The sequence below is a fragment of the Schistocerca gregaria genome, chromosome 1 (genome assembly GCF_023897955.1).
Source record: "Schistocerca gregaria isolate iqSchGreg1 chromosome 1, iqSchGreg1.2, whole genome shotgun sequence".
NCBI lineage: Eukaryota > Metazoa > Arthropoda > Insecta > Orthoptera > Acrididae > Schistocerca > Schistocerca gregaria.
Window position 1 is genome coordinate 383,848,069 of NC_064920.1, and position 15,298 is coordinate 383,863,366.

Genomic DNA, 15,298 nt, shown 5'->3' on the forward strand with positions numbered 1-15,298 from the left:
ACCAGGCAGCTTCCTCTCATTACTTACCCCCATTCCATATACACCTACTACGTTTCCTTCTCTTCCTTTTCCTACTATCGAATTCCAGTAACCCATGACTATTAAATTTTCGTCTCCCTTCATTGCCTGAATAATTTCTTTTCTCTCATCATACATTTCTTCAATTTCTTCATCATCTGCAGAGATAGTTGGCGTATAAACTTTTACTACTGTAGTAGGCTTGGGCTTCGTGTCTACCTTGGCCACAATAATGCGTTCACTATGCTGTTTGTAGTAGCTTGCCTGCATTCCTATTCATTATTAAACCTACTCCTGCATTACCCCTATTTGATTTTGTATTGATAAGCCAGTATTCACCTGACCAGAAGTCTTGTTCCTCCTGCCACCGAACTTCACTAATTTCCACTATATTTAACTTTAACCTATCCATTTCCCTTTTTAAATTTTCTAACCTACCTGCCCAATTAAGGGATCTGACATTCCACACTCCGACCCGTAGAACGCCAGTTTTCTTTCTCCTGATAATGTCCCGAGTAGTCCCTGCCTGGAGATCCGAATGGGGGACTATTTTACCTCCGGAATATTTTACCGAAGAGGACGCCATCATCATTATTTAACCACACAGTAAAGCTGCATGCCCTTGGGAAAAATTACGGCTGTAGTTTCCCCTTGCTTTCAGCTGTTCGCAATACCAGCACAGCAAGGCCGTTTTGGTTAGTGTTACAAGGCCTGATCAGTCTATCATCCAGACTGTTGCCCCTGCAATTACTGAGAAGGCTGCTGCCCCTCTTCAGGAACCACACGTTTGTCTGGTCTCTCAACAGATACCTACGTGACAGCTATCTGTATCGTTGAGGCATGCAAGCCTCCCCACCAACGGCAAGGTCCTTGGTTCATGGGAAGCTGGGGGTGGGGGTGGGGAGAAGACCACATGGGTATTATATTGAAAAATAAATTGGTATTATGAAATTTTTGTCCTTTATTTGTTAGGCAAGAAACTTTCTCATCCCCCCCCCCCCTCTTAAAGCGAAGCATGACAGACAAGCCTAAAAAATGCCGCCTCATTATAGTCATGCACCCTGAACTAAACAAACAATACAACCACCAGCAAATCATAGCCATTGTGGCACTTCCATAAATTTTACTAATTTTGAAAAAATGCTGTATTTTAATAAATAGCAAAAATAGTAATGTTTCAACTCACTTTATTTCAAATGTCAGTTGCTGAACATGCTTGCCCACCGAACCACCAAGCTTCAGCAAATACATTTTGTGGTGCACAGAAAGATTCAAGCAGCACAGCTTTGACTTGCAACCCACCAAAATGGCATCAATGCCACTGCTTGAGCTTATACATTCAAGATCTCATATCACAGTATGAGACGGAGCTAACCACAGATACGAAACAGAACAAGTGGAAGTCTATTGTTAAGGGCTGCATACATTATAAATCAAGGTGACAGTTTCACTTTTGTTCTGTACTGGCTTTCTTCCTTCCACTGCTGTTCTGTAGTTTGACGAGTCCAAGAAAGGTGGGTCTGCGATTACTTCCTTGTCACTAACTCATTCTCTCTTGAGTGTGCTGGGGTGGTCCTCATCTTGACTTAAACGGAGGTTCGGAGGAGATTTTTTGGAACTATTTATATGATGCTGCAGGTTACAGTGGCAGCTATCACACTCTACAGCCATTCATCAGAGAAGGCCCTTGTTTGTGAGAAATAGATGAAAAAAAAATTTGGAATTTCACATGATCCTCTAGAGCATTAAAGGTATTAGTATCATGCAAAGGGTAGATTAGTGAAGTGGATAAGATGCCCTCCTAACATGCAAATGGTTGTGGGTTCAAATCCCGTCAGGTAACGTGAAATGACTGATCATTAATTAGTTTAAATGTTTTTTTTTTTATTTCTCATCCTTCACTGTATTGACTTAATCTGTTTTCATTTTTTCCTTCCCATCATTCTTTTTTTCATTTGGAGTCTTTGTACATGTGATTTTAATTATTTTTGTTTATCATACTATTTCAAACTTATGAATACAGGAGAAAAGCTAAAGAAATTTTTTTGCATGTCATGATCAAGAGCAATGCAATGTTCCACCAATGGCCAAACCTTCGTTTAAGTGGACAGAGGTGTTGCATCTGCCCAGTGCCACACCTGAAGCAATGGTCAGGGTCTGGTTTCCATTAAATACTAATTGATACAACTGTAGTTAAAAATCGGTATGACTCTAATGGAAATGTAATCGTGTAGTTAGTCCATCTGTCAGTCAAGTAATGCATATTGTCTTATGTCCTACAATGGAATAAATGTGCTCCAAGTTGAAATTTAATTTCACAGTGGAAAATACAATTTCAGATCCCCCCCCCCCCTCCCCAAAAAAAAGTGCCAGAATTTTGCATTATGGTTCATGAAAGTCTGAGATAAACACGTTTGGTTTGCATTTCAGTGATATATAACATCCTGGAATGATTATTGTAAAAATTAGCAATTTTACACAAATAAGGGAATGCAGTTCATTTTCAAATCTAGTCTCTTCCTGATGAAACTGAGCTACAAATTTAACAAGGAAATATTTCAAAAGTTCGGCTGTGGCTGATAAGTTGGTAACTGAAATCTAAGCAAGTTTGAACTGATTTACTGAAAAGGCAAATTATTCTACATAACACTTCCGACCAGAAGCGTTACACTGCAGCTGCTGAGGTCCTGCTTATTCTTCGTGTTTAACTATCCCTGTTAATACATATAGATAAAACAAATAAAAGCATTAGCCTAATTTGGGGCCACTCTTTTGAATGGCCACACAAGTTTCCACTTTAAAAATAATTTTATTTGTAATGAGAAACAAACAGATGCTCTCTGTCAACATCGGTCATCGCATGAAAGACGTGATGAGCAAAGGGTAGGCTGACACCAGCTATGCATTTCAAAAAGAAAAGTGTAAATATGTGATAAAACACCAGAGAAAATGTGCCTGATGACTCTTAGAACAGACACCCTGTATATACACAACAATATTCACTGCTAACTGATCATTCATTGTTCTGGTTTATAATGACTGTAATGCCCAGGGATTGCATATGTAGCCACAATGCTGCAAGTCCGCGGTTATACTTGCAAACTATTTCACTCTTTCTCCTTTCTACACTGATGTAGTCTGCATGTACCTGACTACAGGCTTATTGGAAGAGTTTTCAGTTAAATGAGAAGCAGTGGAGACTCAGGAGTCAAATCTCTGAGTGTACAGAGGTGGTGAGTTTGAAGATGACATTGAAGTACCTGCTGGCAAATTTAAAGTGAGTATACAGAGCAGCTCATTTCTAATCTCTAGAGTGAATTCCAGCTCACAAAAAGTACTATGTGGATACCACTAATGGAATGTGGGTCCTTTGTGTTAGGAGCCAAACTACTATACGAAGGAGAGATTCCTATATGTTTGAAGAAGGATTCAGAGTAAAATACCCATTGCAAATCTGCTCCTTCACCATTGCTGATAAGACTAAATGCTGCACGAACCCCGTTCAACTGGCTAAAAGATACCCAACAGTTATAATTTTCAGTCACATGTGTGTTAAAATAGGTAAGCATATAAAAAGGCAGATGGAAAATTTGTAGAAACGATGTGCCAGCCTATAGCATTATTCCATCACTTCTAAGTCACATGCTCTTTGGTGTCTATTTTTGTGTTTGTGTATTTCGTGATTGTAGATTGTCTTTGTAGGACAGTAGGAGAATAACAAATATTAAACAAACAAGTGAGAGCAAAACTTTTCCTTGTACATAAATTTTATGAGACACCTATTTAGCTGCTCCCCCCTACTAATAGCAATTTAAAGCTGGAAAAATCAAACATTTCACATGTGCTTGCAACTGTTTTTTTTTTTGTATGAAATGAAACTGACCAAAACTTTGTTTACTTACATATAAAGAATTGTGATAACAACACATTCTGCTGCAAAATGCCACTGACTGACCTCCATCACATCACGACTGCTGTTACTCAGTAAACACAAATGCTCTTTTTTAGGACATATATTTACATTTCTAAAAATCTTGTGGATTGTCTTGTATAAGAATATGAAAAAGAAACTTAGAAGATACAATGTTAATGTTATGCGGACATCTTTCTCACAATAATTTCACATAAATAACTAAAAATTAAAATACTCCAGATCCAAATATGCTTTTAAGATACATAAAGAGGGAGGGAGTGAAAAGGGGAGCATAAATCTGCAGTACTGTGACAAATCACGAGTGCAACAAGCATTGCTAAACGTATGTTAGGGGCAGAAGGGTGTAAAACCCAGTCATTGTAACAGCAGCCTGGCCAGAGTGTGTAATCCTTTCTCTCTCGCTTTTTTTAAAAATAATAATAATAAATAAATAAATAAAAAACATTACTTTCTGGATAATCACCCACCACTGCAGTAAGAAATAAATGTAAAATAAGTACATGACAACCACAAGGCAAACCAACAAGAACAGGAACGGCATCAAACTGTAATTTGCAGCACATTTTTATGTGTATAAAACTAAGGTGAAGTTTTTAAATTACAAGTATTTACATCAAGTATATCAATCAACCAGTTAATGTGAAAATCTATCTACCTCAGTTCCAAGCAGAAACCAACAATCCTCTCTCTCTCTCTCTCTCTCTAATAAGTTATAAAGAAATACTATTTACTTAACTGATAAGATATAACATAAATGCATAAAACTGAGAATATTGAATATGAACTAAAACATCTGATACAAAACAAAAAAATCTTCCTCTGCCAGATAAAACAAGTCGTCACCAGTTCTCATCAATGCAGAAATGCATCTTCGGCTCCAGACTGTTCATATCAAATCAGCAACTGTAATAAAAATAAGAGTACATTACATACAAAGAAAACTTAATTTCAGTTACATATAAGCAATATCAAATAAACCAATTCCTTCGTTAGTGAAACGTTAAAAAGTCTACAGTAGAAAGTCACAAACTTAGATGCATTATACAGAAGCTTAATGAAATAATGCTCTTCATTTTGTACAAGAACCCATAAGAACCACAATGGACCTTCTCCAAACTACATATTAGATACTTACCATTCATTGGCATTTCGTCAATCTGAGTTGAATAATATTGTTCAATGTCTCTCAAAATTCTTATATCATCAGTTTTGACAAAATTGATGGCAACACCTTTTCTCCCAAATCGGCCAGAACGACCAATCCTGCAAACAGGTTGTTCAGATGAAAAATATTTTTGTTGGTTTTGAGGCCATGAAAAAATATAAGGTTCTCTAACTATTACTGACACAAACAAGATTTCAGACAGAGGTAGAGAAGCGATAAAACTGGAAAAATAAACAATTTTACTGCCTACCTGTGGATATACAGTTCTCTGTTGTTCGGCAAATCATAATTTATTACAAGAGATACTTGTTGAACATCAATACCTCTAGCCCACACATCTGTTGTAATAAGAACACGACTGAAAACAAGGAAATGTTTTCCACTGAATTAAATCAATCAAAATTAGGCATTTACACACATGTACATACATGCTCTGTTATTACACAAAAGCAGATGCAAAGGCCCTTACCTTTGCCCTGATCGGAATTCCTTCATAATAGCATCACGCTCCTTTTGGGGCATGTCTCCATGCATTGAGCTAACAGTAAAATTTGCCTCTCGCATTTTTTCTGTTAACCAGTCTACCTATTAGGAAATTAAAAAAAAAAAGAAAATAAATCTTAATTAGCCAAATTACAAAACAAAAATAAGTATTGTATGAGGGTATTCCACAAACATAGCCGATTACAAGAAACTGAATTTACTTTTTTAAATTTAATTATTCAGTTTTTAAACAACAATCTTTAACCTTCTTCAAAGTGCTCTCCACTAGCAGTAAAACACGTTTAACCTTTCTTTCCGCTGTTAGAAACTTCCTTTTTCTTTTTTAATTCCTCTTCTTCAATACCTGCAAGTGCTTCCATTCTTTTTCTAAGGGGTAAAGTTGGGTGACTGAAGCACAGGGATGTTCCATTTTTAGTAAAAAATGGCACGCACATGCACACACTGCACTGTGTGAGCCGGGGTATTATTGATGTGGTAAAACAGGTTGTCCAACTGCCACAAATCAGGCCTCATCCACTTTTTAATTGATATGTGATATATATATTTTTTAACATGTCCAGGTACAAAGTCTAGTCAGCTGTCTGATCCTGTGGAACAAACACTGAACTGATGACTCCTTTCACAATGAAAAAAGTGATTGGCATTGTTCTGACACTTTACTTCACTTGATGAGCGTTTTTTGGGCAAGGCAAACTTGCATGTCTCCGACTTGCTTCATTTGAGGGTAGTAATAATTAAACTACGATTTCTCACCTGTGATGACCATGGAAAAAAGTCTACCATTTCGGAACTCATCTTTCAAAGTATACCACACTTTCCTGTGACGTTTTTATTCACCATTCAGCAGTTGAGGCACATATTTGGCAGTATCTTTTTCATCCCCAGACCTTCCATTAAAATACACCGAGTTGAACCACAGGTTCACTCCAGCCAGCTCAACTTCTTCACTGGGCCATCGTCAATCTTCCAGGATGATTACACAATATTTTCATAGAGTAGGAAAACCTGAGTGGGATTTGTCATCAATTGACATTTCACGACTTTTGAAATGGGCGAACCGTTCACCCACTTGAGTTTACCCCATTGCATCATCCATAAAAGCCGATTTTAACATTTCAAAATTTCTGTGGCAGATTCTCTGAAACTATTTTACCTAATTCGCTTGGCTCAGTGATATGGAAAAGGTAACTCAAATACTCCTACCAGCATAATTTTGGTACTATAAAAACTCTGGCCACAGCATCAGTTAGAGGTCACAGCTTAGAGTGAGCATGGGCACCACATAAACTGGAAAGTTATAACTATGCTTCTTAACACGAAGATCATGTACAGGCATTTCAAGATCTGCGGCTACATAGTGAAGTCAACAGTACCTTCTGTTAAGCCTGTAATAAACACACAGGAAATCATTCGACAACTGAAAGTATTCAAAGTTGCAAGTGCGTGGTTCACACCTTAACTTCCAAAAAGGGAATCTTGGACAATGTATCAGACAGCAGTATTAGACCAACATCTTCTGTCCACAATGAGGGTCAGGGCTCTTTCTACGATGCACGTAATTAACTCTAGTGCAGCCACCAACGTTTCCCATGTCAACAGTTTCAGAGTGTAGTGTGGATGTGACTGACCCTTATTTATATCACCAAGTGGTTCCCCCCTCCCCCTCCCTCTCTCTCTCTCTCTCTCTGTGTGATCGCTTGTGTAGGGGGGAGGAGGGGGGGTCATGCTGACACTTATTGTAGCTTGAAAAGGATTCGTCTAACAGTTGGCGATGTTTCATTCTTTTATGTGAGCCTGTTGGTGTGTCAACAAACTCAACACTTCCAATATTCTGTGAGTTGTTTCCTTTATTCCAAAATCATTAATAATGAACCTTATATGATAAAGACAAAATGAAAAATTATGTGCATCTTACTACCGAACCATTGGTATTCAGATTTGCAACATTACATTCAATGAAAGTGAATAAATATATTAAAAAATTTCATTACCTTCCTTTTTGTGTTGCAAAATATAACAGCTTGTGTTATAGTTAAAGTATCATAAAGGTCACACAAAGTATCAAACTTCCATTCTTCTCTTTCTACGGCGACAAAGAACTGTTTTATTCCTTCCAGAGTCAGTTCATCACTGTTGGCAAAAAATACATTTTAATTCTTGCAAAATTATTTTAATATCAAAGTGCAGCTCTTTGTATTTAAGAAAGGCAGTATACAGGTGTTAATGGGAAGTATGTCATACTTCTTATAATCAATCAATTAAACAAAGTCACTGAAAAAAAATTCAATCCAGAAACTTATTAATTCACAAAGAAAAAGGTGGGCTAGTGAGTATTAACATTCATGAGGTAATAGTTAATAGATACAGTCAAAATAAATAAAGAATACAAGCATGGCAGGAAAGAGGTAGGGATGTGGTTGTAGGTTAGGAGGAGTCCCATTTCCTCCTCAAATGGGATCCCCTCTGGGTCCTAAGTGACCTGTTACCTTTCTAATTTAACAAACTATTTGCCTCTGTGGTATGTCATTGCTGAGCTTCACAGATGAGTGATTAGATTTGTGGGTCTAGAATGAAGTATCGTAGGAAAATTGCATTTTTTTCCTTCCCTTTACAATGTATACTCTGACACCAAAATACTCTCTCTGTCAATCATACTCATAGATATACAAGCTAGTTCCCTATTTTTTACCATTATATAATTTTAGCATCATTTCCATACAGTGTATTACAATGATAAGCATCTCTAAAGAGTGCTCCTCTCATCTAGGAACTAGCAATTTTATAGTCTGAAGATTTCCTTTATTCAGCCAGCCCAGGATGTTGTACGACATGCAAAAATCAGAGGTAAATATATTTTCATTGTAATCTTGGCTAGCAATAATAAAGTCTGCAATCTTTCATTACAATGACATTTTACTATTTCTCCCGTACATTCAGTGCAGTTATAATGCTGATTAACTGCAACAGTTTAAATTTTTAAAAGACTGAACAAGTGCTAAAGCGAACTGAACACAATTGAAGGCAGTTTGTCTGCGCTCACTGACTATTTACTATAATATTATTGTTTGACATTCATTTATAGATATACAGTGTAGGTCTTATAGAATCGCAAAAATACTGATGTTCTCCCACTTACACACTATGATTTATTCATCTATTATCACTTAATTAGCTGTAGTAAAAATACATCCCCCAACTTTCAAGGGAACTCTAGGATGGCCACAGCAGCCAGAGCCAATGTCACGTGTATGCTACTTGTTCTTATGTGAACGCGTGTGCATTTTCTACTTCAGATGGAGACCTTTTGGTCGAAAGCTAAAATGTATAGCAGTCTTTTTGCTGTGCCTGCCTGCGACTTAACATCTCCTCTATAAGATGAGTACAAATCTATTCTTTTCATAATGTTGTTGTTAAAACTAATTATAATTGTGATCCATTCATTTCTGTTTAATGGGAAAATATTTAGGGCAATTTTACCAATGCATAAATGTACTGCTAGTATTGGCATAACTGACAATCATCATGATGCTCTATTATTATCAGTTCCAGAAAAGGTGTGCTGCCACTATGTCACCATTCCAATAATTTATTGCACGAAACTTCACAAAACAAAATCAGCTTTGCTTTCAGCATTATATTTGGTTAGTGTAGTTCATTTTGGATGAATTCAATATAAAGCAAATAAGCAACAGCGAATGAGAATTCTATCTGTGTAAATGGTACACAAGTGCGAGCACACTGCATCAGCTGTGATCGGTTCACATTTAATAGTTTTCTGCTGGCAGCTAGTCTTTTAGCACACAATCAAAAAGGTTCTGAAACTCTCCACTTCGGTGTTACCAGTAAATAAAGTTTTCACCTGCTACCTTGTCTATTTCTGTTGCTGACACAAGATGCATGAGTGATAGAGTGACTAATGCTTGTGCCAGTTGGGAATCGAATAAATACGCTCAAGCTTTGTATTTTCTTTTGTTACAAAAGAAACCCACCTTAAATGTCTTAGTAGGTTAGAAAATGTATGTCCTACACTTATTATAATAAAAATGTACAAAAGACCTCATCATTCTGGTGTTTATGTCCACAGTAGCCATAATTACATGGCTGATGCATCACTGTTATGTTAGGGATCTTTGATGATGATAAAGTAAATTTACCAACTAGCCTATGTGGCAGGTCATGTGTGTATTTCACTGATCACATTTTATTGACATTATCTTCCTTATATGTACTTTAATAAAACCCTTCAAACGTTTTGCTTACTTCACTGCATACATTGAAAACTATCCGAGAAATAGCAGCTACTGAAATGCAAAACCACCACTAACTTAAATCTCTCCAGCTGCAAATAATTACTGTGTTGATGCCAACATTTCTTCATGTTATGATGGTTGTCAGTGATTACTGTTCTGCTTTGCAAATTCCTCTTTAATTGTAATGAGAAGCCAGCAAAAAGTGTCAGCTGATGTATGTGCTATGTTTAGGAATAATGCTGAGGAAAGCTGGAGCTGTAGTTCAATGCTAAGTGCACTACTTCCAGGCATTTCACACTTCTGTACAAATTAGACATTAACTACTTATTTTCCTTCATCACTTTCCTTACTTCATAAAAAAAATTAAAGAAAGCTTGCCATGCAAAATAATGCTCTCTGAATATAAAAATGTTGTACAGCAGATCTAACTACACTGCTGGAAAAAATTAGTACACCTGGGAAGACTATTTAGATTTTGATCCCACGACAGCATATGCCATGTGGGAAATAGTAGATGTACTTATAATGATTTAAACACTGTCCACCAACAAACAGCATTGTGGCATAGCTACCCGAGCACTGTCAGTGTCTACCTGTAAATACGGAATGCCCACAATCAAAAAGCTTAGTGTGGTGCAAACATATGAAGCAAGCAGGCAAGCACTTGTGCTTCCTACAGCCAACTGAGCGAATTCAAAAGGTGCCGAATTGTGGCCTTCTGACTGGTGGGCTGATCCTTTTGGAGAATCGCAACACAAGTTGGATACACTGCGGCAGCTGTGAAAAGATGACAGTATCAGTGGTCACACGAAGATTCTCAGACTCATAAACAAGGTTCTGTACCTCCACACAGCATGGACTTTCGCCAAGATGATCATAAATGCACCAGAGGCAGATCATGCAGATACCACTGGACAGTCTTGTTCTGTGGTGCTACAGTCCAGGACGAACCCTGGCCTTGCCAACTCTCACAGTCACATGCTACCTACCCTCCTCCAGTTTCTGCATCCGAGCTTCCAAAGGTTTTCTTCCACTCCATCGCACCATCTTCCTCTAGGTCGACCTCACCCTCTTTGTCCTCCTGGGTTATCAAAGAGAATCTTCTTCATCATCTTAGACTCCTTTCCATCCTAGCCACATGACCTGACCATCTTATCCTTCCTGATCGTATGATTTTTGTTGCAGGAGCATTGGCATATATGGTATACAATTCAGCATTGTACCTTTTCTTCAATTGTTCTCTGACATACACACGACCAATTATTCTCCTCAAAACTTTCCTCTTAAATCTGTCAAGCGGCACTGCATCTGTTTCTGTCAAGGACAATGTGTCCAAAGCAGAACTGGTCTAACAAGGGTTTAATACATAGTGAATTTTGTTGGGCAGCTGAGAAGCCTTGACCGGAATAAATTACTCAAGGTGAAATATGCCATATTTGCTGATATCAGCCTAATCTTAATTTCAGATGAGATGTCATTAAAGCAAGCAACAGTGGAACCAAGACACCTGAAGCTATCAACTCTTTCAAACGTGTATCCATTCACATTGAAAGATGATTGTATACTGTGTTGATATGCTTTCCTACAGGCCATGTATTTAGTTTTATCTTAGTTTATCATAAGACCCATCTTCTTACTTGCTAGACTTAGGGCTGTAAAAGCTTCTTTCAGTGCTGGTGCTGCCCATGCTATCTTTCAGTGCTGGTGCTGCCCATGCTATGAAGTGTACGTCATATGCATATGCAAAAATCTGCACCAACTTGTAGAAGATGGTGTCCTTGGTCTGTAGGCCTGCTTCCCTAATCACCTTCTCGAGTGCTACATTAAATAATAAGCATGCTAATGCATCTCCTTGATGCAGCCAATTTTTTATTTCCAGGGTGTCTGAGTAACTTCCTTGAACTCGAATGCAGCTTCTTACATCAGACAGCATCATTTTAACTATTCTCAGGAGCTTTCCATGTACCCCCATCTCCTGTAGACCATGAAACAACTGGTTTCTATTGATGCTGCAATATGCAACTTTAAAGTCAATAAAGAGATGATGTATTCCAATTCTATATTCAACAGTTTTCTCCAAATTTGGCACAGGTTGAAAATGTAGTCTATTGTTGACCTTCCTCATTGAAATCTGCTTTGATATATTCCAATTTCTTTATCCAGCTATGAGAGTAGCCGATCAAAAATAACATAAAAAAAAACATCTTGTTCCCCAAGTTCAGGAGGGTGATCCCGTGGTGGTTTCTACACTTCATTTGGTTGCCCTTTTTATATATGGGACATAATATTCCTTCATTCAAATCATCCAGTATCCTTTCCGGTACCCATAAGAGAGTGAGAAGTTCAAACAGCAACTGCTCTAACATTGCTCCTCCACATTTTAGCAGTTCTGCAGGAATGCCATCCGCTGGGAGCCTTGTTATTCTTCACCTTCCTTAAAGCATTTTTAACGTTCTCTGACCCTAGGCCATTCAGTGGCTGTTCATCATCCAATCCTTGCTCACAATCATTATAGATATCCTCTCTCTCTCTCTCTCTCTCTCTCTCTCTTCTTGAGGGCACTCAACTACTGAGGTCATTAGTGCCCAGTCACAATTGTAAGAGCACACAGAATATAGTAAAACTCAAGGGGGGGGGGGGGGGGGGGGACACCAGAAAGTTCTTACAAAGATGCAGATAAAATAAGTGAAAGAGTTAGATGTCTTTGGACAAGCCAGTCAAAGTAATAAAACGAAGAACACGAGCAGCTGCTCAAGCGTCATCAGCTAAAATATCCTGTAAAGTAGATGGCAGAGACAGGACAACACGAGATTGACTAAAACGGGGACACAACAATAAAACATGGCGCACTGTCAATGTATGACCACAAGGGCACTGCGGGGCTGGGTCACCGGAGAGCAGGTAGCGGTGGCTAAACCAGTAATGCCCAATCCGCAACCTGGTCAGAAGGACCTCTTCTCGCCGAGATGGTCAGGAGGAGGTTGTCCAAGCAGTTGGGAACGGTTTTACGGCCCGGAGCTTGTTTCCTTGAAGTTATAACCAAGTATCCCACCACAATGACACAAGCCTCTTAGAAACCCCACTAATGTCAGATGACGGGACACAATGGAAGGCTGGCCGAGGCAAGAGGACTGCAGCATCAGCAGCTTCATTCCCAGGCACTCCTACATGTCCGGGAACCCACAGAAAGCTGACAGGAATGCCATCAACAGCAAAAGAATGGAGGGACTGCTGGATCCGTTGCACCAAGGGATGGATCGGATATGGAGCTCCAATGCTCTGAAGAGCACTGAGTGAATCAGAGCAGAGTACATACGATGAATGGTGGTGGCGGCGGGCATACTGAATAGCCTGATGGAGAGCAAAAAGCTCGGCCGTAAAGCTGGAACATTGGTCGCGGAGCCAGTACTGAAAGGTGACGGCCCCGACGACAAAGGCACAGCCGACACCATCGCCAGTTTTGGAGCCATCAGTGTAAATAAAGGTGTGACTGGCAAGTCGCGCACAAAGTTGGACAAACCGTGAGCAATACACCGCAGCTGGAGTACCCTCCTTTGGGAGCGAGCTGAGATCGAGATGAATATGAACCGGAGCCTGGAGCCAAGGTGGTGTCGGGCTCTCACCCTCTCTGAAGGTGGTAGGGAGGGCAAAATCCAATTGTCGAAGCAGGCGACAAAAGCAGACTCCAGGGGGCAGCAGGGCAGACATGTACAACCCATACTGATGGTCGAGAGAATCGGCGAAGAAGGACTGATAAGAGGGGTGGTCGGGCATTGACAACAGTCGGCAGGCACACCGACAAAGCAGTACGCCGTGCAGGTAGGTCAATGGTAATTCAGCAGCTTCAGATTAAAGACTCTCGACGGGACTAGTGTAGAATGCTCCGGTCGCAAGACTTAACCCCCGTTGGTGGATGGAGTGGAGACGGCCTAAGAGGGATGGCCGAGCAGACGAGGCTCCCATAATCCAGCTTTGATCGGACTATGGACCGATACAAGCGAAGCAGGAAAGTGTGATCCACTTCCCAAGATGAACCACTAAGAACTCTGAGGACATTAAGGGAACGTGTACAACGGGCAGCCAAATAAGAGACGTGCGGAGACCAACGAAGTTTCCTGTCCAGTGTGAGCCCTAGAAACTTAGTTGTTTCCACAAATGGGAGAACAATAGGACCGAGATGTAAGGATGGCGGAAGGAATGCTTTATATCGCCAAAAGTTGATGCAAACCATCTTCTCTTCAGAGAACTGGAATTCATTAGCCACACTCCATGAGTATAGGCTGTCAAGACAACGCTGAAAGCAGCGCTCCAGGAGGCATGTTCTCTGGGCACTGCAGTAGATCGCGAAGTCATCAACAAAAAGAGAGCCAGAGACATTGGGTGGAATGCAATCCATTATTGGATTGATCACTATGGCAAAAAGGGCCACGCTCAAGACGGAGCCCTGAGGCACTCCGTTCTCCTGGAGGAAGACGTCGGACAATACGGAACCCACACGTACCCTAAACTTTCGATCTGTTAAAAAGGAATCGATAAAGAGGGGCAGGCGACCATGTAGACCCCACCTGTGCATAGTGCGGAGGATACCTCCTCTCCAACAGGTATCATAAGCCTTCTCCAAATCGAAGAACACGGCTACAGTTTGGCGCTTTCGCAAAAAGTTGGTCATGATGAATGTCGAAAAGGTCACAAGGTGGTCAACAGCGGAGCAGAAAGCCACATTGAACATTGGCAAGGAGCTGTCGAGATTCAAGAATCCAAACTAACCGAGCGTTAACCATGCGCTCCATCACCTTACAGACACAGCTTGTAAGAGAAATGGGGCGGTAACTAGAAGGACGGTGTTTATCCTTCCCAGGTTTGGGTATAGGAACAACGACGGCATCATGCCAATGCATGGGGACTTGACCTTCGGTCCAGACGCGATTGTAGGTACGAAGAAGAAAGCTTTTGCCTGCCGGAGAAAGGTGTGTCAGCATCTGAATGTGAATGGCATCTGGCCCCGGAGCAGAGGACCGGGACAGTGCAAGTGCACGTTCGAGTTCCCGCATAATAAAGGGGGCATTATAATTTTCCAGATTCAGCGAGTGGAAGGAAGGTCGCCGAGCCTTTTCTGCCTCTTTCCTGGAAAGGAAGGCACGGTGGTAATGGGCGGAGCTTGAAACCTCCGCGAAAAAACGGCCAAAGGCGTTGGAGACATCCACAGGATCAACAAGTACCTCATTACCTGAAGACAGGCCAGGTACCAAGGAGTGGGCCTTAATGCCCGACAGCCGGCGCAGGCCACCCCAGACGACAGAAGAGAGAGTAAAACTGTTAAAGGAGCTGGTGAAAGTGGCCCAACAAGCTTTTTTGCTGTCTTTGATGACTCTACGACATTGCGCTCGGAGTCGTTTGTATCCAATACAATTCGCCATCGTAGGATGG

At 40.2% G+C, this 15,298-nt stretch overlaps 1 protein-coding gene across 1 annotated transcript in view; it reads right to left on the reverse strand.

The window, feature by feature from the left end:
* Positions 1 to 4,015: 4,015 nt before the first annotated feature.
* The window catches only part of LOC126348533 (eukaryotic initiation factor 4A-III), a 45,847-nt gene continuing 34,564 nt past the window's right edge, over positions 4,016 to 15,298 (reverse strand). Inside the window, exons 6-10 of the mRNA XM_050002361.1 lie at positions 7,613 to 7,751; positions 5,587 to 5,702; positions 5,368 to 5,475; positions 5,088 to 5,215; positions 4,016 to 4,855 (exon numbers count right to left, since the gene is read on the reverse strand). Of these exons, the coding sequence (XP_049858318.1) occupies positions 4,839 to 4,855; positions 5,088 to 5,215; positions 5,368 to 5,475; positions 5,587 to 5,702; positions 7,613 to 7,751 (508 nt within the window). The 3' untranslated portion in view covers positions 4,016 to 4,838. The remainder of the gene's footprint in view (positions 4,856 to 5,087; positions 5,216 to 5,367; positions 5,476 to 5,586; positions 5,703 to 7,612; positions 7,752 to 15,298) is intronic.